Raw genomic sequence first — 24,553 nt, 5'->3', positions numbered from 1 at the left:
TTTTTTTTTTTACAAAAATTGACTCTCCAAGATGCGTTGGACCTCATATGCGCTCATGCAGATATTAAATGTACACACAAGCAGATTTCTTATCTCTCCTCACCTTTTCTGTAAATTCAACATCTATTTAATTTCAAACAAGTCAAATGTGGGCTAGGAATGACTTCAGTTAGGTGGATCTGTAATTGGCTCAGTGAACAAACCCAAAGGTGCTCACCAATACTGCTTCTTCATCCTGGAAAGAAGTGATGAGTGGAGTGCCAAAAGCAGGTTCGGTCCTGGACTTAGTTCTGTTCAATATCTTTATTAATGACTTAGACAAAGGATTGGAAGGTGTGATACTCTACTTAGGCAGAAAAAATGAAATGCAAAGATACAGAATGAGGGACGCCTATCGTGACAGCAGTACATGTGGAAATGATCTTGGAGTCCTCGTGGACAACAAGTTAAATATGAGCCAACAATGTGCAGCTGCAAAAAAAGCCAACGGGATTTTGGCCTACATCAGTAGGAGTATATTGTGTAGATCCAAGGAAGTCATGCTACCCCTCTATTCTGCCTTGGTCAGACCACACCTGGAATACTGTGTCCAATTCTGGGCACAGAAATTGAACGGAGACTTTCACAAGGTGGAATGTGTCCAGAGGAAGGCGACTAAAATGATCAAGGGTCTGGAGAACAAGCCCTATGAGGAGAGGCTTAAAGAGCTGGGCATGTTTACCCTGCAGAAGAGAAGGCTGAGAGGAGACATGATAGCCATGTATCAATATGTGAGGGGAAGTCATAGGGAGGAGGGAGCAAGCTTGTTTTTTTGCTGTCCTAGAGACTAGGACACGGGCATGGATAGAAGGGCCCTAAGCAATGCATTATCTTCTTCCTAGGTTCTAATTTCTTATACTTTTTGATCTGAAGGACTAAGTGTGGAGATATTGGGGTGCTTCTACCTGACAGTTCTTGGTGCTACCCTCAGGCAGCTATTCCATTTTCTCTTCTTTAACAGATTTTTAGTATTCTGGCAGGATAAAAAATAGAAAAAATATGTAAACCCTCCACTTGAGAATTACACATGGATGGCAATGTCATCTGGACACTCCATGACATTTTGTGAATAAGTCAGCATGGCAGGGGGTTGGACTAGATGGCTCATGTGGTCTATTGCAGCTCTATTATTCTGTGTTTGAGCAATAGGATCCTTCCCTGGAAGCATTCTTGGTCCATTTTGTTTTTGGTCTCATGTGAATGTATTTATTAATATAGCCCCATCAAACTACAGCCCATTTTTGTTATATTTGCTCTAACCTTGTCAATTTGTGAGGGCAAATTGGGAATTTTATCTGCTGGAATCTGCTGAGGACAGTGCATTTTAATCCTATTCAAATTTGTCCTCCCAGATGTCCCATGAGATCTTACTACTAGCATTCTCCACCCTCCCATCTCTTGCTGCTGTAAACTAATGCAGATGGTATCTTACACAGTCACACCATAAAGATTTCTATGCCAAACCATCCAATAATTAAAGCAAAAATGGGTTGAGTAACTCAGCCTAAAAAATGTTTAAGGCAAACAATAAGTTGTAGTAATAAACTGTGTCTCTGGGAACTCGCACCAGCTATTAAAACTATATTGTCTCAGTAGAACCGAACAAGTTGACTCTGCTGTCTTTCTGACTTGGAAAGATAAACGATACTTCCTCCTTTCAATCTGAAAAAGGAATAGTTACTAGGAATCCAAAGGAGATTTCATTTCCTTTTCCACTGTCAAAAAAAGTTTTATTATTACCGCATTTCTATCCCGCCCATCTCTTGCTTTTTTTTTTTTGGTGATATAGTTGTAGACATTTTTTTCTCTTAGCGGTAATTGCAATTATGGATTACTGTCGATATGCTTTACCAAGCATTATTGTTTCTCCCAATGCAGTAGTTCTCAATCTGTGGGTCCCCAGTTTACCATAACAGTTATGATTTCTGGGAGTTGAAGGCCAAAATATCTGGGGACCCACAGGTTGAGAACCACTGTCCTAATGAGTCTTGACTTATTATGATATGCCCAAAGTAGGATAGTTTTCATCTTGGCTTCTAGGGAGAGTTCTGGCTTGATTTATTCTAGGACTTATTTAAAAATCACATCCCACCAGCCTGATTTAACAAAATCAGTCTCAATTAGTTGTCACCTTGCCTCTTCTAGTTTCTTCTACATAAATAACTTTTGCTTGCATGGTTGCATAATGATGTTGCACGGCCACATGAGTTCCAGTTTTCTTTAGTGAAATGCTGGAAGGTATAAAATTACCCAAAGAGAAGTTGGATTCCCATAAGCCCTCTTGTGAATTTCCACCCACCAACCAGAGAAAAGGGCAGCTTATCACAGGTCTCATTTCATAGTTCAACTGTGACTAGGTCACCTGCATTGAAGGAAATATAGGTATGTTCAGGGAGTGTGCATAATTTTATGGGAAGCTGTTTCAAGAGACTGAGGGCATGCTTGGCAAGTGGTAATTAAAGTGTAAGTTACAATGGAAACAAACAATTAGGTTTTCTGTTTCCCATTTATTTCTGCATCATGACACAGCTGTTCATGGCAGTTTGCAAACTCATATTTAAGGCTTGCTGCAGGAATGTACAGCTGCAGTTGAAAAGTGTTGACGGTTATATAGTGACTGGAGCCTAAAAGTTGTTACAGATGAGCAACCCACTCTACACACCCAAATGCAGGTGTAATCAAATTCTGATCAAGACCCTCCATTTCATTGTGAGAAGTGCTACAAATGCCAAGCCTTTCCCTCTTTAGAGCAAAGGTGGTCAACTTTGATAGGTATGAGAAGCAGTTTTATCTCCCAAATATCTTGCAAAGACTAGGGGCTCATCCAGACAGGCCCATATCTCAGGACTTGTCACAGTTTTACCAGAGGCATCAAAATGACTCCTCAGGTAAAACAAAATTAATTTGGAACAAAGTAGGGTTTCTCTGCTTTGTTCCAAATTAATTAAACACCTGGTAAGACCTGGATCTTAGGTAAGGTCTAGGTCTTACCAGGGTTGTACCTGGGGACTGCGTCACGCAATCCCCGAGTCCAATCCACACAGCCATCTTGGTTTTTCAGGCTCCAGGAGCCAAAGAAACCCAAGAGGGCACCCACCCCTTCCCCCCAAACCCCAAAAGACACTCTTAAAAGTAAAAAACAAAAACAAAAAACCAAAACTTATCTTGCCACCATTATGGTCCTCCTTGCATAGTTATCAGGATGGCATGTAGCCACCCTCCCCAGGAAAACTTAGGTTTTGGGTGGGTCATGGGGTCGTAAACCCATGCCGAAGTGAGTTTAAGAGATATTTGGAAGCACCCTATACCTCCATCACCAAAATATGACTACTTTCAACTCCACAGGTTTCCCCTAAAACAGTGGTTCTCAACCAGTGGGCTGCAGCCCTGCAGTGGGCCACGAGAACGAAAATCCGGTCCACATGTTATGCTTCAGGATTACATCCTTGAAAGGAGAACTAAATATATATCAGGCCGAATCAAAAAGAACTGGGATCTGAAATGGGGAAGATTGGTAGATAAAGTTAAAGGACAAAGAAAATATAAATAATTGAATCATTCTCTATTTACATTTGACCAATTGAAATGATATCTGAATGAAAGAAAGTACAATTCCCAGAGGGTGGGGGAAGGGGGAGGGGTGAAAAACCAATAGACATAAGTGGGAGATAAAGGTGGAATTAGCAAGTGTAATGTTACTAAGAATATATAATTTGATATGTATATTGAAATGCTGATGGATTTTGTTATTATCCTACCGGTGCTTACAATAAAAACATATTTAAAAAAAGAAAATCCAGTCCACGAACCTCCCTCCTCTTTATTTATTTATTTTATTTTGTTAATTTTTATTTCCAATCCTTTCTGCAGAGCTGACTATTGCATTGGATAGACCACATCAACTCTAGATTATTAAATATGGTTTTCTGTGGGCGAGCAGATGGTGACTATTGGATGGTATATGTTCTGTACCAGAAACTAGAGCTGATATGGTCTATTCAATGCAATATTCTGAATCAGCACCTTAAATAACCAAACCAAATCTAAAATTGACCAAAAACTGATTCGTAACCCTTTTGGTACCAATGTTGGAGAGTGGTCCCTGGTCAAAGTGATCCCTGGTTAAAGTGGTTCCGGGTCAAAGTGGGCCCTAGTCAAAGTGGGCCCTGGTCAAAAAAAGGTTGGGAACCACTGCCCTAAAAGAAACATATGCTTTTATTCATGGGAAATAATTCATTGGAGATTATGGGAGGACCAAATCAACATTACTGACCAAATAAATTGCAGTAGAGATAATCTGGCCCCTCAAAAATGGCCTTGTAGAACTTGTGATTCTTGCCTCTGTTTTCTTGATTTTCCATATCCAATTGCCTTTCACATGGTGAGGTTACCAGATATATGTTTCATTAGAAATTTAGAATGTAGTATGGGAGACAAATTTCAAAAGAGAGGCAGTGGATTAGAGGCAGAAGAATCTAGAAGTACTATACCTATTTCAATATGATTTACTTGTAAATAATCCCCTTTTGCAAGAACCAAGGCTCAATGTTACTTTGCTGTTTTAAAATAATGAGAAATACCTTCACTTTTTGTAGTATAACTAGAGCTACTTAAGTTACTTATTTATTTCATAATTACAGTAATATGATACTATGATTTAACTTTTCTTTAATTGCAAACTGTAACTCTTAGGGACATTGAATTTTAATCCCACCTCATTGCTTTTGAGGAAGAACTTCTTAAAGTCTTTGCACTGTTTAGCTTCAAATTGTTTTCAAATGAAATTATCTTTGCAGGAGGGTTAGCTCGCTTATTTACACTTGCAAATAACTCGTAGATGAATACTAAAAGTGAGTGGTAAATAAGGAATGTCTCCAGCACTCTAGCACCTTCTCACCCCAAACCAGAGTCTTATGGTGCCTTAAAGCCTAACAGATCTATGATTTCATAGGGTTTTGTGTCCACATCAACTCTGTCATCCTTCCAGGTGCTGCATGCCTGTTTGGTATCTAAGTTGGTTGTAGGTCTTGTCTTTGCATCTGTGTCGCTGCTGTGTAATCTACCATTGTTAGAACCTGAGAAAGATTTATATCCCTAATTTACAGATGAAAACAGGGACATACTGGCACAGAAAGAATGCACCTATTCTTGTGCCAAGAATTCCACCTTTCCCCCAGTCTTTTAGGTAACTGATATAATTTAATTATGTCTGCATATTACCACAACTTCAATACAACAGCCTCAATTTTTTGCAACACTGAAGGAAATGTAAGAGAGCCTAGGTAAAGGTTTCCCCTGACATTAAGTCCAGAGAGCCCACAACTAAATAAACAAAAGCTAGTAAAAGGAAAAGCCACCTATACTAGTTTAGTTTTTGGTTTGGATGACATGCTAGAACTATGAAAATATGGCTTTTTCCCAAAAAAGAAAGAATTGGGTTATTTGTTTAATGGATATCCATTTCCTCCTGTTTATTGCATTGAAAGATGAAGCACAGTCCCATCTGGATTTTGTTGTTATGAGCCTTCAGGTTGATGCTGATTTATCTCATTGGATTTATTGAGGTGTTTGCCATTGTTATGGTTTGAATGTGAGAGGCAGTGTGGACTCAGATAACCTGGTTCAAAGCAGATATTGTGGGATTTTCTGTCTTGACATTTTGGGTTATATGGCTGTGTGGAAGGGCCCTTAGATTTCTCGGCCAGAGAACCTTTAGACGTCACTAAACTGCGATACCCAGAACCCCCCAGAAAATTGTCATGACAGTTAATGTGCTATAGCATTAGAGTGATAAGTGTTAGATTGTAGCAATATGAAGAATACTCATCAAGTTTCTTGTTCTCAGTACAGCCATACATCCCATTAAAAACACGGTCAAAAGTTATGAGGTTCCTCCCCCTCGATTTGGGAATATTTATAGAGATACTACATTTCTACAAAAAACAAAACAAAAACAAAAACAAAAAAACCCCAAAAAACAAAAACAAAAACAATCCTTTATAGGATGCTGCTATGAAAAAACTAAGTGTGAAACCTCATCTAAAATGCACACAACTTTCCATAATCTCTCACAGGTCAAAGGAAAAATAGTCAGATTTTGGTATGCAAGGTTTAAATACGCAAAGACTAACTCTTCCCAATTTATATTGCACAACCATGGTCAGCTCCCTATATTTTCAGGCTTACATTTGGGAGGTTTGATTAATCATAGATTTGATTGTTTTCTCTTGGAATCTCTTGGTCCTCCAGTGTGATTCTGTTATCAGTTTCTGCTAGATGTTACCTGAAGAGTTATACTGGAGAACCTGGAGGTTTCCAGAGCAAATACTTACATTCCAGGTTTCCATTATCTGCCACTTTTTGCAATCAGCCAGCAGACAATAAGTCCTCTCAGCATCATCAAACTACAGTTGTTTGTTTGTGGATTCCTTCCCAAGGCTATTTCTTTGGGGAGGCAATCTTATGCATTTCTTTCAGAAGTTAAGCCTTGTTTTATTCACATTTACATATGTGCTTAAGACAGTTGCAGTTGCTTGAGGTATATTTCAGAATGCTCAAGGCTTACCTGCAAGTTGGTATACACATTATTGCGGTCATATGGATCTTGCAGAGCAGGGTGGCACATTGCTGGCCGCAAAATGCACATCATTCAGCTTTTCTTATATGTACTACAATCTGTTAATCCAAATGCACTCCTTTTCATCATCTTCTTGTGCAGCCTAGAAGCAGAGATGAGGGTAAAGTTAAACAGGTGAAAGGTTTCCTTTTCCATGGCTGGATTTTTATTAGAGCAAGGAAACAAGTTTAGCTCCAGTTGTATTTCAGATGCACTCCATGTAAGCAAATGGTTTCCTTATACCCCTTTGGAGAAAAGTCACTGGGATGAGGGCAATGTTTTTGAAACTGGATGGGGAAGGCCCCATTCACAGAGAGCTCCAGGTTATGTGTATTTATATACAAATATGTTTACTGTGCTGTTATGCATAGAGGGCATACGTTCAATCATAGTATAAGATGGGCATTGTGACATGTTGTACAATATTGGATTTGAACTAGGATGGATTGGGTATGACATTCACAAAGGTAATGTGGTTGGCAGAAGCTGGTCAGCCTCTACGCCAGGGGTTTTAAAATCCAGTTATTGCCAGATAAATTCAGCTTTTAATTTCTTTTCCCCTTAAAGCTCAACGGATATTGAATTCTTGATTGTATATCTCTTGTCTTCTGCATGCACATGGATATCTTGTAGAATTAAAAAGTAATAATGACAATGAAAGAAAGGTGAGATAAGTCATTTTAAAACAAATAGTTAATAAAGAAGGAATACTCCATGGAATCGGCTGCTCTGAAAAGAGGTGGACTCTCTTGTGTTATAAGTCTTCAAGTGCAGACTGAATAACCACGTATCAGGGATGCAATGGACTTCCTGTATAAGTAGAGGGTTTGGGGGGGGGGGGGTCAGTGATTCCCAAACTTCTGTTCTACTGGTGTTTTGGAATTTGGTTTCCAGAAGCTCTAGCCAGCTTGGACAACCATCAGGAATTCTGGAAGCTAAAGTCCAAAACATCTGGAGGGCCAAAGTTTGGGAATAACTGAATGAGATATTGAGAAACCTTTGATTTTTATATTATTATCATTAAAAATAGTTGTTAGCATGTATGTGTATGTTAGGGCCAGTGTGTGCCACCTCATGTTACTTGGAGGAAAAGCAGAATAAAAATGTACTGTAGCCCACTTTAATCCTTGAAGCATTCAAGCTTCACCCTTGATTGAATTTTGTCATTTTTACTAAGAACAGTGAAAGTGTCTTCCACACCTGCTGAGAAACACAATAAGCTGATATTGGATTTGTTTCTTTTACTTCAAATTATATATATGGGCTGAGATAATGCAGTGAAATCATAGGTGTGGATAAATAATGTATTCTCACTTGAAGTATGCGTGCCAGTAAGTTACTTTTTGGAACTCTTTGAAAAAAAACATCTGCCATCGGTTTTAAGAAAAAGGGAGTGATGGGGATATGTATCTTAGCCAGGGGATTATTTTCCCTGACGGGCCAATAAAAAAAAATGTCAAAGGGACATGTCATGCCCTGCTGCACAGGTAAAGCTCGCAGTGGAATCCAGAAGTTGATGGAAAGGTGATGTGGGTAATCTGGGGTTGTGAAGAGTTCACTGTCATTTTGTGGGTTTTTCAGCACTTTGGGGTGTGTTTCAGGGAAGGTCATTTTCTGGCATGGAGAAAGAGGGAGGATGCCAAGCACACCTAAGCTTAGGAATACAATAGAAAAAAAGAGGAACCCTTGCTTTTCCACTCCCCTGTCACCTAGCCAACTTTCTAAACAAATAAAAAGGTTGATTCTCGCCATGCTTTTAGAGGGGCTCAGTTTCATTCCTTGCTTGGAACTCTTCCTCGGACACTCCGTTGCCAACCACTGCCACCAAGACAGATCTCTCTGTAACAAATAGTCATCATGTCTCGCCAGTCGTATGGCTTAAGCATCGGAGGAGGAAACAAGGGATTCAGCTCCCATTCTGTCTCTCTTGGTGGTGGAAACAGAGTCAGCTTCAGCACTGCTTCTGTGGCTCGTGGATCTTCTCTCCGTGTTGGAAGTGGCGGTGGAGGTTTTGGCAGCAGAAGCCTCTATAATGTTGGGTGCAACAAGAGAATCTCCAGTGGGGGCCGTGGTGGGGGTTTTGGTGGCTGGGGCCAAGGAGGTGGAGGATTTGGAGTTGGTGCTTGCTATGGTGGAGGGCTTGGTGGAGGATATGGCTTTGGTGGTGACTTTAGTGGGGCAGGAGGCCCAAACTTTCCAGTATGCCCACCTGGAGGAATCAAGGAAGTGACCATTAACCAACACCTCCTGCAGCCCCTCCATCTGCAAATAGACCCAGAGATCCAGAAAGTGAGGACAGAAGAGAAAGAGCAGATGAAGACCCTCAACAACAAATTTGCCTCCTTCATCGACAAGGTAAGATGATTATGACATTGTGAACTTCCAAGTTAGTTTGAGGATCATTTTTCCTTCTATCTTTTCCTTTTTGTGACAAGGATATTTCAGGAGTATTATTTCTGATATTTAGTTGCATAATAATAGGTTTCAAAACTTGACAGTTCGGGAGTAATTGTTAAGCTATGATTTCCCATTGTAAATGCTATAGTTATTAAATTTAAGCCTACCAAATCATCTGCATGTTCTACAGTGGAGCAACTGTATCTGATTCTGCAGGGGATCTCAAATAGTTCCCAGGATATTCCATGAAATTAGAACAGGACTGAAATAAATAAAAATTTAGAAGGGTGAATTTACTGTGAAAAAAAACCCCTATTCAGATGTCATCCTCAAAGTATCCTGATGAAAAGTGCTAAACATTCTGAGTTTCTCTATGAAACTACCTGACTAATGATGTCCTGAGAGGATACTTGATTGTGACATCATTTTACATTTAGTGACATGCCCTTAGTTTGTCTCCAATAACACTGTGTTTTTCTATGCTGCTGCCAGTATGTTGTGAGAGATATGTTGGAAAAATGTATACACATCTTCCTTTTTCAGGATAGCCCTATGTCAATGGCCAGAAATCAGGCATGTTGGCCCTAAAACAGGCATGGGCAAACTTTGGCCCTCCAGGTGTTTTGACTTCAACTCCCACGATTCCTAACAGCCAGCTGGGATTTCTGGGAGTTGACATTCACCTGGAGGATCGAAGTTTGCCCATGCCTGCTCTAAAATGAAATAGCTCTTAGATATAGCTCTAAGAAGGCTGTGCATCTCACCTGGTGATAGATATTCCAGATGCTCAGTGGACAGCAACATCAATATTAGTCTGCAGTATTATTTCTCCCCAAGAGCTGGTGATACATAAAATGCTTCCCTTGCCAATTATCGTGCATTTCATTTCTCTTTTACATCTCTCAGCTACCTATTGGGATTCAGTGTTTTGTGTGAAGAGTAAGGAGTAAAAACTTTAATATGGACTTTGGAAGTTGCCCCTTCTTGTGAGCAATACTGAGGGATAGCTGGAGGGAATACATATGTCTTGAAAGAAGAAGAAGATAGCCAAGTGATGTTGTGTCAGAAGTTGCTCTCAGTGTGGACATGTGGCAAAGCAAAAGGAGTGGTCAACCCTAGATTGATAGTCTTGTTTTTTTGCATGATTTTTTACTTTAAACTTGTAATACACCCACTATATACAAACATATATGGTCTTGATAAACAGTCCACAGAAAAGGGACTCTAATGGTTATGGTTTCATGTGCCTTAAGGTTTAGTGATGTGAAGAGTGCCCCATTTCAAGGCCATCTTCTTTGAAATTTCCAGAAGAAGGAGTGGCTCATTTATCCATAGACAGGCAGGGGCCATCTACCCTAAATGAAGGATGTTGCATTATGCCTTCCATAATCTCTGATAGATGTGGTACCTTGAGCTAGATGTTACAGATGAACAAAATATAGAGGGCCACAGGATTTCTACCTTTGGTCTAAAGACAGAGTGCAGAAGGCTGAGAATGAAAAATGTAATGTATTGTCGAAGGCTTTCATGGCCAGAATCACTGGGTTGCTGTGAGTTTTTTTGGACTGTATGGCCATATTCCAGTCAGGAGAGAATGCCACTAGAACATGGCCATACAGCCCAAAAAACTCACAGCAACCCAATGAAAAATGTACACTAAAAATTTGAAATGCTCCTCAAAACTCTTCCTAGAGAGAATAGCAATATTTCAGGAACAGATACAAAAGCACATAAGGCCTGTATCTGACTAGTGAAGGCCATAGGAATACAGGTTAATGTGTATGTTTTCCACCTGTCCACCGTCCCTTTTCCTTTCCATCTAGGTCCGCTTCCTAGAACAGCAGAATAAAGTCTTAGAGACCAAGTATAAGCTCTTGCAAGAACAAGGCCCAGGAGCTATTCAGAAGCATCTTGATCCGATGTATGAAGCTTACATCAACAACCTGAGGAGACAGCTAGAGTGTCTTCAGAATGAAAAGAGAGGCCTGGATTCTGAGCTTAAGAACTTCCAAGACATGGTTGAGGATTATAAAACAAAGTAAGAGAATATTTTGGCCTAGCCCTGAATTTTGGGTTTTTTAATCCTCCGATTTGGTTTTGCTTAGTATGCAGACAGTGCTTCCAAACAAGAAATACCCTATGCCCTCATGTATAAGTTTGCCTCACAAATACATTGAGGGCAGGTTTTGAAGCCAATATGATTGATTGTGACCCATGGATAAATCACGAGTCATTCCATAGGTGATAAACCACCTGTGCCATGCAAGAAGGCTATTTGTCCCTGGCTATCACAGCCACCATTTTCTCTCCCAGCCATTCAAATCGGCCAGAAATGGTGCAACATCAGAGAGAGTAGAAGGGGCTGGTGCTTATTTTTAGATTCTCCTAGAATGGATTTAATTTTTTGAGGTCCATTTTTGTCTGAATTGTCTAGACTTATACATTAATATATTAAGTCAAGTGAGGATTGTCACACATGACAGCTTCTGAATATCATTGAGTGTGCTTGAGCTACTTCAAAATAATTGCCTTTAGATTATTATATAGATTAGATAGGTTCGAGCATAATCTATCATGGCATTTTATGACCCAGAAGCTGTCTCCACCATCTTTTTAAAGAAAGTAGAGATTTTCCATGTGAAGACTGGAATGAATGAAATGGGACCATTCCTTTTTGTCCACACAACTGTCCTTTGAAGTAGTCCATGGCGAGACTGCAATTCATTGAGTTGATGAGAATCTGTCCACAACATGAGACAGGATGACTTGTTTTTCTATTATGTTTGAAATGTATCAAGCAATGGTTTAGTTTGTCTGATGCACGATGTTTTCAATTGTATTTATTATACTGTTGGTGCAATCAGTAATTATATTTTTGCACTTTTCCTACCCATATAATTGGTGAAGCGCAGACAAATGGGTGCATCTCTCCTTGAATTTCAATACTCTATGATGCTATAATATGCACTACAATAGGCCCTATACTTTTGTGTGTTTAGGGGTATAGAATTCCCACAAAAGTAGAAAAATGAAGTTTTAAAAATATTTTTTATGTGAGAGAAAATCTCTCTGGAAACCTCTAGCATGATTCTGTGGTAAAATTTTGTCAGATTCGTTCCACTCCATGTTAATTAATTTGGCTGCATATATGAAACCTCCATGATCAAAACCTTTGTCTTGACATTCAGTGTATTCAGACAAAGACACTAACAATATCCTTTGTAGATCTTCTTGGTCATGCCCTGAAGGTCTAAAAGGTTTGTGGTGTAGCTGGGGAATGGGGTTGATGTGTGCATCCACATCCTCCTCCCCACTTTAGGTCTACCTATGAGCAGGTAAGGGGCCCCTGGTGGCACAGTGTGTTAAAGCGCTGAGCTGCTGAACTTGCGGGCCCAGGTTCAAATCCCAGGAGCGGCGTGAAAGCCCGCTGTTAGCCCCAGCTCCTGCCAACCTAGCAGTTTGAAAACATGCCAATGTGAGTAGATCAATAGGTACTGCTCCGGCGGGAAGGTAACGGCACTCCATGCAGTCATGCCAGCCACATGACCTTGGACATGTCTATGGACAACGCTGGCTCTTTGGCCTAGAAATGGAGATGAGCACCAACCCCCAGAGTCGGTCACGACTGGACTTAACGTCAGGGGAAACCTTTACCTTTATGAGCAGGTAAATATCTGTGTAGGCCTTGTGACATGATATCTGATACCCTGCCAGCTCAAAGAGATCTGTTTGATAGATATGGACATTGCTGGCCCTATGATGCATAAAAATGGGCATTGTTATTTAATAAACAAATACACATTGAAACTATGTTGTTAAACAGGATGGTATTAAACAATATCTTTGTCTGATGCCAAAGGATGTGGAATGCATCCTGGCAGAGAAGAGAGAATGGAGCATGAAGAATGGAGCATGAATCATAAACTAAAGGATGTCAATTACCCATAAAATAATTAGGCACGCCAAACAATTTCAGAAGGATTCTGAACATTAGGGAAAGAAGAGAGGCAGGGCCACATTACATCACTCACCCCCTACTCCTGATCCAAATTTTGAAAAAAAAATCAGCACCATGAGTTATAAACTCATGGGCCTGATTTATTTCAAAATATATGATGGAAAAATAAAACTCTGCTCTGATTTCATAGTAGTATTATCTTGCATCCAAGAACCTTGTTCTTAAAAAAATGATATGGTTTGATCCAAGCTGAGAGCAGTAGATCAGATAAATTGAACTTGATGGTTAAAGAATACACAAAATGTTCCTCCATAAGAGGAAAAGTGCAGGTAAAGAGGCAAACTAAGTGTCCTTTCTTTGCAATTGCCAGATATGAAGAAGAGATTAATAAGCGTACTCAAGCAGAGAATGATTTTGTCATCTTGAAAAAGGTAAGTGCTTCTATGGCTTTTTCTTTTCTTTTACAAAAGGAAACACAATATTTAATGTTGCATAACACACCAATTATATTTCTGTATATAGTTGGCTCTTCATCTCTCTGGATTCTGCCTCCACAAAAGAATTTATTTTTAAAAATTCCTGAAAGCAAGCCTTGATTTACGTTTTTTAATATAAGGGACATCATTTAACTATGCCATTGAATAATGGGACTTGAATGTTTGCAGATTTCTATATTTATTTATTTATATTTATTTTTTATTACAACATTTCTATTCCGCCCTTCTCACTCCCAAGGGGGGACTCAGGGCAGCTAACAAATATAAAACACATGTATAAAACAATTACAGTTACAATCAACAATGGTAATTGCAAGGCTCACTTCCAAAAAGGCACAAGAGTGGCTTCACAAACAGGCGGGGGTAAATCTCTCTTTCAAGATCCCAATCACTACCACCATTAAATGTGGGATACCCTGCCCAAAGCCCTTTTCATTTAGGCTAAGGGAATCTTCTTCTTAATATCCCACACCTTTTAAATATGGGATCTCTCTAAGCCCAGTATGGCAGGGGGCAATCCTTCTTTCAGGATCCCAGCCACTGCCAGCTATAAACACTTGAGTCTGTGCGTGTGCATGTATGAGATGATGTGACACTGAGGAGAAGTATGTGAGAGAAATCTTCCGCTGACTCTAGGTAGAGCAATTCACCACTCAGGAACACTGTCTTCATTAAAAACAAAGAATTATTTATGGTTTCTTTAGTCCAAAAAGCGTAACTTGTTGCAAAGGTTTACTTCTTCACTTTCATTTGTACATAATATAGATAATATCTTTCATTCTTTAACATCAACCACTTGACTGAAACTTTGTCTCAACAGTATTCCTTTTCCTCAGCTCTATCTCACTGGAAGCCTAAACCTAACTGACTTCAGACATCTTCTTTCTAGCTCACCGGCTAGAGAACTTCACTCACTAACTCTTTTTAAAACATTCCCTCCTTTTTCATCCAGCTAGCTCCGCCCCTTTCATGCTAGCTTCGAAATGGTTACATTTCTACAGAAGCAGCTACGTTACCATGGTGACACATAACCAATCAGCAGTAGCTAACTCCTGCCCACCTTTAACACTGAATCAATATTAAATAACATAGACAAAAATCCCCAATAAAATAAGGCTTTCCATTACAATAATACTTAAATTAATTAGGTTAAAACATTCATATAAATATACATTCAAGGTACATTCCAAATCCAATCCAGGTCTATCACTATATAATAAGTACATTATAATTGTAATTGATGTGTCTTCTATCTTTCAAAAGTCTGGTCCCACAACCAAGTTTTTACTTTTTTTCGAAAAGATAGGAGAGAGGGAGTCTGATCTCATTTGGAAGGGCATTCCATAGATGGGGGGGGGGGGCACTGAAAAGGCCCTGTCTCTTGTCTCCACCACCAACACTTGTGAGAACCAAGGCCCAGTGTACAGCATGGATAAATAAAGTGCTTTTTATACCACCACTATTTTCTCCTATTATTTCTTGGGATATTAGTACTTGAATATTGATTGGGCTAACACAATATTTTACAATAAGGATGGCATGGGAAAGTATGGACCTCCACATTTTTGAAGGTTCACATTCCCCTCTCCAGCATTCTTAACCATTTGTTCTGCTCACTAAGGCTGATGGGACGTAGTCAACAATGCACCATGGTATACCAGAAGAACAGAATCCTTGTGCTGGTGTTTTGAAAACTGAGCATGTTAAATATGTGAGAAAGGGAGGATTATTGTTCCATCCCTTTCTGTTATCTCTTCAGGAGGCGAGTGATTCTTCGACATAGAGAGCCTCTATATGTGGGAACTCTCCATGACCCAGAACATGTTTTCCAGTGTTGTGGATTGTGTAGAGGGCATACACATAGACCACCACTTCTCATGATCATACAAAACAGTTAGTAAAGAAAGAAAATGGTGGAAACATTCAGTCAGTAGGCCTACTCCTCTCTTCATGTTCTCAGTTTTTCAAAACTTCTGAAGAAGTTTGCTGCCATGTCAGGACTGTATATTGATGTTCTTGATGTGTAACAAAAATAATATGCTTCCAGAAATATAGGTAAATTCTCAGTTTCCATCCTATTACACCCTTTCGGGTCCTTTTGTGTAGAAAAAAGGATGATGAAGGGGGAAGATACTCAGCACACCCAAAATTCAGTTAGAAGATGGAGATAAAGCCCCAAAAGACAAACTCAATAATTTAGGACTCTTCTTCAACCATTAGTAGGAGAAGTGAAATGGTGTTGTCTGACTCTAATGAAATGTGGGACTGCTACTTGCATCTGAGAAGGAGATATAGGGGAGGAGAGCTGAATCTTAGTAGAAAAGAAAGCATCAGCATCTAATATGGCTATGCATGTTTAGTGACATTTAGATACTTCGTAACAACAGCCCATGATGCTTGGTGGCTTCCATGTCAATAGATCAATGGATCCACTCAAGGCTTTCCTTTGAACTTCAAAGGATGTGAGCTGTAATATTTGGGGATGGATTCTGCACATTGGATAGCTCCCACAAAATTCAGCTAAAACCACCAGAATGGATTCAGATTCAGAATGGCAGGAAAGCCACCAGTTGGCAAAATATTTTTCTTTACTCCTTTGTGATGGTTTCAAGATGCAAAATGACATTCACATTGGAATTTACAACAGAGCTTTACCACACTTCAAATCCCCCAGCTGCAGAGGGGATTCTTGTCGTAGTGGTCTCTAATAGTAGTGTTTCCAAGCTCTGATTTAGAATTGATAGAATCCTTTAAAGGGATTAAATCAATCAATCACTGTGAAGTTGAGTGATCCTTGCTCTGGTCTTTCTTTCAGGATGTGGATGCGGCTTACATGAACAAAGTTGAACTGCAGGCGAAATGTGATGCCTTGATAGATGAAATCAACTTCATGAAATGTTTGTATGAAGCTGTAAGTTGTGTTGCCGTTTTCTGTGAAAACCTATGATAGAACTGGGGGGAAATGAACTTCTGCTGTATGGTGTAGTGGGCTGAGGAGATCCTTAAGCAAATTCTTTGTAAATGTGAATGAATGGTTTGAAATCATATAATGGCACTTTTCAATCACAAGTTATTTTAACAGTTTTAAACATTTTAAGAATAGCAAGGAATAATGTTGGTTGTATATATATGGGTGTCATTTGCCCTATTCAATCATCTAAATACTGTTTTGGCAGATGCAATCCCTATGTCTGTGGGATTCATTTAACCACATCTGACAAATATGTCCTCTCTAAGCATTTTCTAGGTCCTCCAGGTGAATGTATGATATATGCTTCTTCCCTAAGTTGACTATACTTGTGCTCTTTGTGTGAGGCAAAGTGAACCCTCGCACTTGTGTACAGGTGATAGTGAATGCTAACAGGAGACAGGGAAGAGGCAGAACTGCTTAATACGTTTTCTGTCTTAATCTATTTTGACCTGGGCATCTGGGCATCGCAATTCAGGAAGAATACTGACAAACTGGAATTTGTTCAGAGAAGGGTGATCAAAATGATTAAAGGTTTTGAAACCAAGTCCTACAAGGAGCAGCTGAGGGAACTGGGCATGGTTGGCCTGGGGAAAAGAAAGCCGAGAGTAGACATGAGAGCCATGTTTAAATATCTGAAATGATGTCATATTGAAAAGAGGGCAAGCTTATCTTCTGCTGCTCTAGAGACTCAGAAATGGAGCAATGGATTAAAACCGCAAGAAAAGAAATGCTACCTAAACATTAAGAAGAACTTGGTAAGAGTTGTTTGGCAGTGAAATATACTGCCTTGAAACATGGTGGAGTCTCCTTCTCTGGAGAATTTTAAGCAGAGTCTGGATGGTTATCTGCCAGGAGTGCTTTGATTGTATTTTCCTGCATGCCATAAGATGGACTGGATGGCCCTTGGGGTCTCTTCCAACTCTATGATTCCATGATTTTGTGTATATGTGAAAGGAATGGTAGTTATTTTATGGAAATGGTTGCATTTCATTTACAGGAACTGAGCCAGATGCAGCAGACTGTGTCTGACACCTCTGTCATTCTTCAAATGGACAACAACCGGTGCCTGGATATGGACAGCATCATTGCTGAAGTCAAGGCAAGGTATGAAGAAATTGCCCAGATGGGCCGGATAGACGCAGAGTCCTTTTACCAATCTAAGGTGAGTTGTCTCATTTCCTATCCAATATTGGTAGTTAGAAACATTGCCCAGATTTCTAGACCTTCAATTTTTTTCATAATTATATTTCAGTGTTTCTTATGTTATGGTGTCCAATGGCTATCCAAATTCAAATGTGCATGCCCCATATTGGTGGGATGTAAACTGAATAATTTAAATTGTGGGTGAACCTTAGGCTTTGGTAGTCTCTTTTATTATAAACTGAACCCTCACAGCCAATCAATGTGATTTTTAAAAATATGGAAAAAAAGTTCCTTTTTTGGACTGCAGTTCAAAGAATTCATTGGCAAGCATGGCATTTAAGGGTGCTAATTTATTCCCACCCACAAAACCCTGACTTTTCAAAACTATTTTCAGTTTACAAATTGAAGATGCATGCTTATATCTAACTGTCATGCATAACAATCAAGTGTGAAGTAAACCTAGAGTTAGTATGTGCACTTCAGGTTAGAGTAAACAGGTTGCTGCTGGACTCAAGGGGAAGCAAAACAAAAAATATTCCCAACATAGGAAGCTGCTCTAAACTGAATCAGGCCTTTAACTCAGTGTTTCCTACACCAATGGGAAGTATGCCTCTTGGGTTCACACTAGAATCTTTCTCAACCCTACTTGAAGTTGTGGGGGAATGAACCTGAAACTGTCTGTGTGCAAAGTCCATTCTTTACCATTGAAAGGTGACTGTTCTGGAAGACGTGATGTAGTTCTGAGAAGGGCAGCAGGGAGTGATATAGTATCACCCCTAGTTTACATTTTTAGAGCGAGTGCAGAGAAAAACAGATGTGCTGGGGATAGTGCAGGGTCAGGGGGTGCTTATGAGGATGGGGTAGGGGATTTCAGGGGCCACAAAGTGGGAAACAGAACTCCATGGGGCTTGTGTGCCGCCCTTTCCCCAAACTTTTCCGCGTTTCCAGAGGATTTAATAGACATAGTAATTACTTAACTGGGTTTTCCTACTATGGACACTCTTGTCGACCTAACAAAATATCATACTTCTTTTTTCTGAATACTAGTATGAAGAGCTACAGGCATCAGTTGGGAAACATGGAGATAATCTACAAAAAACCAAAGCTGAGATCTCTGAACATAACCGGATGATTCAGAGGATACGAGCCGAAATTGATAATGTAAAGAAGCAGGTAAGGTGGAGGGATTGTTGCAGGATCAATCAAATGAGTGGAATTCTCTTCCAAAATTTTCTTGTGAGTAAATCTCCCAGGGCGGGCCCAGACAGTGGAAGAGTCATTACCGACCTTCTGGGGTGGACTGTAGTCCACACACCAGCCCCAAAAGCCCATGCTTTTCACGGGTGTGTGTGTGTCTAGATGTCCTCCCAATACTCCTAGAGAATACCGAGACATCCAAGCCAGCCCCCCAAAAGCCTTTAAATAGTAAAATAACTTACCAGGTTGGCATTTCCCTGCTGTTGGCCCTCTCCTGGAGCATAGTAATGATGTGCCAGAAGAAGGGGGGAAGGGCAGGACCGAATTTCCTCCCCCTTAAATGCCAGCCTGGTAAGTTATTTTAATTTTTAAAGACTGTTTTGGGGTGGGGAGGGGGTTGGTGCCCTTGTAGTTTTCCAGCCTGGAAAACACGAGATGGCTGTCTAGACTGCCCCCTCAGAAGTCCTGGACTTCTGAGGGGGCAGTCAAGACAGCCATCTCATTTTTTCCAGGCTGGAAATCTACAAGAGTACCAACCCCCTCCCCACCCCAAAACAGCCTTTTGAGGGGGCAGTCCAGATAGTGGCCATAGTGGGTTCAACCTGCACCTTTCAAGAAGGCACGGATCAAACCCACTATCAAATTAATTTGCTACAAAGCAGAGTTTTCCTGCTTTGTGGCAAATGAATTCATTTTTACGTGGGTGTCATTTGGATGCCCCACTTGAATATATGGGAGCTCCTGCTTTTAAAGGGTTGTATGGATGTGTCCTCAGTCTTCCATGGCTGAATGATTTAGGGAGTTGTGCTCAAAACATGTTTTTTTTAGCTCTGAAAAACTTCCTGTTGTTCAAATATAAAGCTGCTGGTGAAAGGTTTTACTGTCATACTGGCTGGTGCCAGTCATTAAGAGATATCGAGACCAAAAGCATGTTTCTTGTGAGTCAGAAAAGCCTGATGAAGAGAAGTCCTGAATTAGTGAGGATCTCTGCAGTTCAGAAGTTATTTTCTGCACAAGGAAATATTTTTCATAGAAAACATCATTTTCTGTAACAAAATAACATTCTTTCTGAAGAATTGTTTTCACAGAAATAATATTTTTCTTCTTGAAAATCTAGTTTTGAGTGCAAAAATGTACCAATTTTATGCAGGATAAATTTCTACCTGGACCATTCTGTGTGCAGAAAAAATATTTCTGCACAGTATTATTTTCGGCACAGAAAATACCAGGGTTTTTCTTTTGCAGAATATGTCTTAGATTGCAAACAGTTGTTAAAGCCTGTGAAGTTTTCGAGGAACAAAATAACAAAATACATTTCTAGATGGGAATAATGAGTATACCTCACATGTTTTTACAATAAAAGCTTTAGCAGAAACTTTTCCATTAATTATATTAATGTACTTCATTTGTGAATGCGCCAATCTGCATATTTATAAGTGTATTTTTATGAATGTATAATGTAATTAATTTTAATTGAATTGCAATGCATTGTATTATTTTTATATATGTGCTTTTATTGTAAGCTGCCTTAAGTCCCCTCTTGGGTGAGAAGGGCGGGATACAAATGCTGTAATAAATAAATAAATAAATGTGCCTTTTGTGGAATTGTGGGCTTTGTAGTTTAATGAGAGCTCTCTGGCTGAAATTTCTGAATGCCCTTTTCTAAAGGGCAAAGCACAATATCCCATAGGAGGCAGCCAAAGCAGATGAAGTGGAATAATACTGCCATAACAAAGAAAAATTATGGTGATGTTGGTGGTGGAGATGATGATATTATTTACTTATGTCTCTCTTGTGTTTCAGTGTGAAAAGCTGAAGTCTTCTATCGCAGAAGCTGAGGAACGGGGTGAGCTGGCACTCAAGGATGCAAGAAACAAGCTGACAGAACTGGAAGAGGCTCTGCAGAAGGCCAAGGAAGAAATGACCCGTCTCCTGAAGGAGTATCAGGAGCTGATGAGTTGCAAGTTGGCCCTTGATGTAGAAATTGCCACCTACAAGAAATTGCTGGAAGGAGAGGAAAGCAGGTTGGTGACATGAAGTGGATGAAGAGAATGTCCTGATTCTGCACAACAGTGACCGTACATAAGGAGAGATGTCTATTGACAAAAGTCAATATCCAAATCCCCTCTCCTGTCCTACCAAACTGTTGTGAAAGGTTTGATTTAGTCTGTCAGTTAAATGTTAAGATTAACACCATGGGGTCTGTAATTATAACCATAGAAAATTTATTTAAAACTAAACTTTGAAAGATTTTGTGAAGGTTTTCTACCCCACGCATTATGGTGTCTTGGAGTTTAGTGGAGGTTATAGCAATTTAGAATATTTTGCCTGTGTAAACTGTAAGGATCAGAAAATCAGAAAAGAGTGTCCAATATTCCCAAAACTGGCACCACTGGAGTCTGGCCAAAGAACACAAGCTCCCAAGGAACTTCTTGGTCAAAGAAAAAGCTTAACCTTGACTCCCTTGCATCCATTACTATTTCCTTTTCCCACTCTATAACTGTGGTGGCAGCAAAGTCTGACCACGGAAACAAAACATTTTCAAATTGACTGGAATATTGTAAGGCTTTTGTATGTCAAAACCTATTTGGATTTGATCCATTCCTAAATCCCCTTTTCTTTCTTTCCCAGGATGTCTGGAGAGTGCCAAAGTACTGTGAACATCTGTAAGTAGCAACTCTTTTCTTTTCCCTATCTAAATGTTTTTTTTTTCCGTGTCAGGAGCAACTTGAGAAACTGCAAGTTGCTTCTGGTGTGAGAGAATTGGCCGTCTGCAAGGACGTTGCCCAGGGGACGCCAGGATGGTTTGATGTTTTTACCATCCTTGTGGGAGGCTTCTCATGTTCCCGTATGGGGAGTGGAGCTGACAGAGGGAGCTCATCCACTCTCCCTGGATTTGAGCCACCAACCTGTCAGTCAGCAGTCCTGCCAGGACAAGGGTTTAATCTATTGCGCCACTGGGGGCTCCAGTTCTAAATGAGTAGCACCTACCTATGAGCCATTGCTCTGGCAATTTACTGTGCCAAACTGCTATGTCAGTGGAACACTGTGCTCTTGAGCATAATAAGCTTCCCAAGCAGCAAAGCTGATTTTATTTCTACTCCATTTCCAGAGATGAGAGGTTTGGTGCATGGCTACTGCAAGCTTGGTGTCTTGTAGCAATATGTCTAAGCTGCTAAGCATGTTAAAAATGGGCACAGAAGGAATGTGGCAGAGACAAAAGCTGGTCAAAGGGTCATATCCAGAAAAAGACTTCTTCATGCATCATCGTGAGACACTTTAGATTACCACAGTCAACTGTGTTGATGCAACTTTGTTGTGTGTTCTAGTATCATGCACAGAGAGTGAGCTTTATTAAAAGTTACAAAAAGGCTACAGGGAAGCCAATGCAAGCAACTTTTGCAAGTAAAGTCCTGGCTGGCATCCATTACTCAGGGAGCTGTTGACATTAACAACTTGCCCAAACCAATCCAGTTGAACTTCCTGATTAAACAAGGTTCTTATTTCAAGTCCTGCTCTTAAACTACAATGTTATGTTTATTCTCTGATGAACCTCATCATACAAATAATTTTTATTCCTTTGAGGTTGCTGTACATTATTGCAATCTGTCACCTTGAGTGATGCTCTGCTGTGGTATGGATGTTCCTCAATATGAAATAAGAAAGCAATAACATGGTGATGACAACATTGATAAAAAAGATCAATTTAGATAAGTGGTACATAATAAAAAATTGATTAAATAACTAAAAAGAGATTGTAGCTGCTTTTGGTTTTATGACGGATTCTACTGGAAAGGCCAGCCCAGCCACAACTCATCTCTCTTTCCCTCCCTCTTTATCTATTTAATCAATTTTATACCACTTATTCTATCTAAAGGTATCTCAAAATAGTGATATTTAAATTTGAAATAATGCAGACCCAATGAATCTTACAGAATATAAACAGTGTGTTTATGGGCATTCCCTGTGCTTATCAACCCCTCTACTCACTCATATATTTTTGCAGGGCTTGCTATTCCACAGAAGGTTTTTTTTTGGAGGGAGGAAAGTTTTTAGTGTAGTGTAGGGTGCCAAGTTGAGTCTAAAATAAGGGGCAAGACACTGAAATGCAGCTTATCTGTTCTTTTTTCTTGTTTTTTATTTTCCTTTTTACAATATAGAAAATGTATTTTGCAGCCAACCTAAGCAGCAACTTGGCTGTCTCTCCTGTGTGTTTTTGGGGCAGAATGCCATAGGATATAACTGATTCAGAATGTAACCATGTGGGTATATCCTATGGAATCCTGGGATATGAGTTTAGGAAAGGATGTTTAGAATTATCTTAACTAGTAACTACAATACTCTAGTTATAAACTCCAGAATTCTGTTGGGTGGAGGCCATTGCAATGAAACTGATATTGAACTGTGCCCCATGTTGTACAGATACCCTCATAAGTGTCCTTCCTATATATGTTATTGGGGGGAAAGGGAATGGCTGCTGTCACTGTTGCTCAGCACTGATAAGGCTGAGTTCAAGGAATTATCTGTTGGTACCAGATGACAACAAACATGTAACCACCTTGAACATTTTCTTTTCCAGCTGTGATCGGTGCTACCTCACACATCTCTGGTGGTGGCTATGGTGGTGGCTATGGTGGTGGCTATGGAGGAGGGATGTCCTTTGGAAGTAGTTCTGGTGGCCATGGTGGTTTCAGCAGCATTGGTGGTGGTGGTGGAGGACACGCTTCTGGAAGCACCATCGTGAAGAAAACTACTACGTCATCCACCATCAGGTCTACATCTACATCTAGGAAACAATAAGCAACCGAGGCAATGGTAACATAACCCACAGTGAAACATTCTTCTGAAGACCTCCATCAAGCTGCATCGAACTGAACCTCTTGGAGAAATGAATGGTGTCCATTTTATAACCACTATTCCTCTTCTCCCTGAATATTTTTTGGTATAGCATTCTGTTTCTTTGACTAATAGTGAACACATTTCATGCCCCCTTGTATAAATCAGGTACCAGTCAAATAAACTGACACCACCCCTACTATGGCTGTATGTTCATAACCAAAGGCAATCAGCATTTGATAGATCTACTTGTTCAGGAGAGTATATTGCTCTACTACTGTGCTTTTCATACACTCTTTGTCTGAAGGAGTTCAATTCCCATATTGCCCTAGGTGTACCTCAGAACTCATTGGCTCTACTTTCACATAAAGAATGGATATGGCAGACTGAAAGATATGGAATAGACTTTGCTCTGATTAAGTAGGATTCTTAAAAAGAAGCAATTCCAGAAGTTAGGTTGGTTAATTGTTATAATATTGGAAACATGGTTTGCATTTTTGTTCTATGCAGGTAATCTCTCTGCAGGTCAATACACACAAGACATGGTTCACAGGGACATGGTCCTAGTGTTTGCCTTTTCATAAAATAGAAATCATATATGTTATTATTTTGTGATTGCCTGTCTGAGATTTTGCTGATTGATCATTGTCTTCAATGGAATATGGAGTCTATCAGCAGCTTGGGGTACACCATCTGGTCAAAATTAACATCTTGTAATTTCCACTGATTTCAACAAAGAGGTTTAAAAACTTGTTTCAGCTATTTTTGTTAAAAAAAATGCAAATTAGTTAACATTGACTGAATTGTACCTCATGTAGTCCCTCTCTTTCGCATGCTTTCTGTTTTTGTAATAGCTTGCAAATCTTTGCATCTCATTAAAGTTTAAAATGCAGAGACAA

General features: G+C 39.8%; 1 protein-coding gene and 1 long non-coding RNA gene across 2 annotated transcripts in view; one reads left to right on the top strand and one right to left on the bottom strand.

Moving 5' to 3' along the window:
• LOC134296308 (uncharacterized) overlaps window positions 1-9,654 on the bottom strand; it is a 19,589-nt gene extending 9,935 nt beyond the window's left edge. Inside the window, exons 1-2 of the long non-coding RNA XR_010003006.1 lie at window positions 9,220-9,654; window positions 6,605-6,758 (exon numbers count right to left, since the gene is read on the bottom strand). This is a non-coding gene — a long non-coding RNA (uncharacterized LOC134296308). The remainder of the gene's footprint in view (window positions 1-6,604; window positions 6,759-9,219) is intronic.
• LOC100565886 (keratin, type II cytoskeletal 4) lies at window positions 6,819-24,553 on the top strand. The gene is made up of 9 exons (XM_003216969.4): window positions 6,819-9,010; window positions 10,876-11,090; window positions 13,381-13,441; window positions 16,323-16,418; window positions 17,476-17,640; window positions 18,669-18,794; window positions 20,622-20,842; window positions 21,450-21,484; window positions 23,398-24,553. The coding sequence occupies exons 1-9, from the start codon at window positions 8,513-8,515 to the stop codon at window positions 23,616-23,618; spliced, it is 1,638 nt and encodes a 545-aa protein (XP_003217017.1). The 5' UTR covers window positions 6,819-8,512; the 3' UTR covers window positions 23,619-24,553.

The sequence above is a fragment of the Anolis carolinensis genome, chromosome 2, assembly GCF_035594765.1.
Source record: "Anolis carolinensis isolate JA03-04 chromosome 2, rAnoCar3.1.pri, whole genome shotgun sequence".
In the NCBI taxonomy this organism is placed as follows: Eukaryota; Metazoa; Chordata; class Lepidosauria; order Squamata; family Dactyloidae; genus Anolis; species Anolis carolinensis.
Note: the sequence above shows the minus strand (reverse complement) of the source record. Positions and strands in the feature narration are given on the sequence as shown.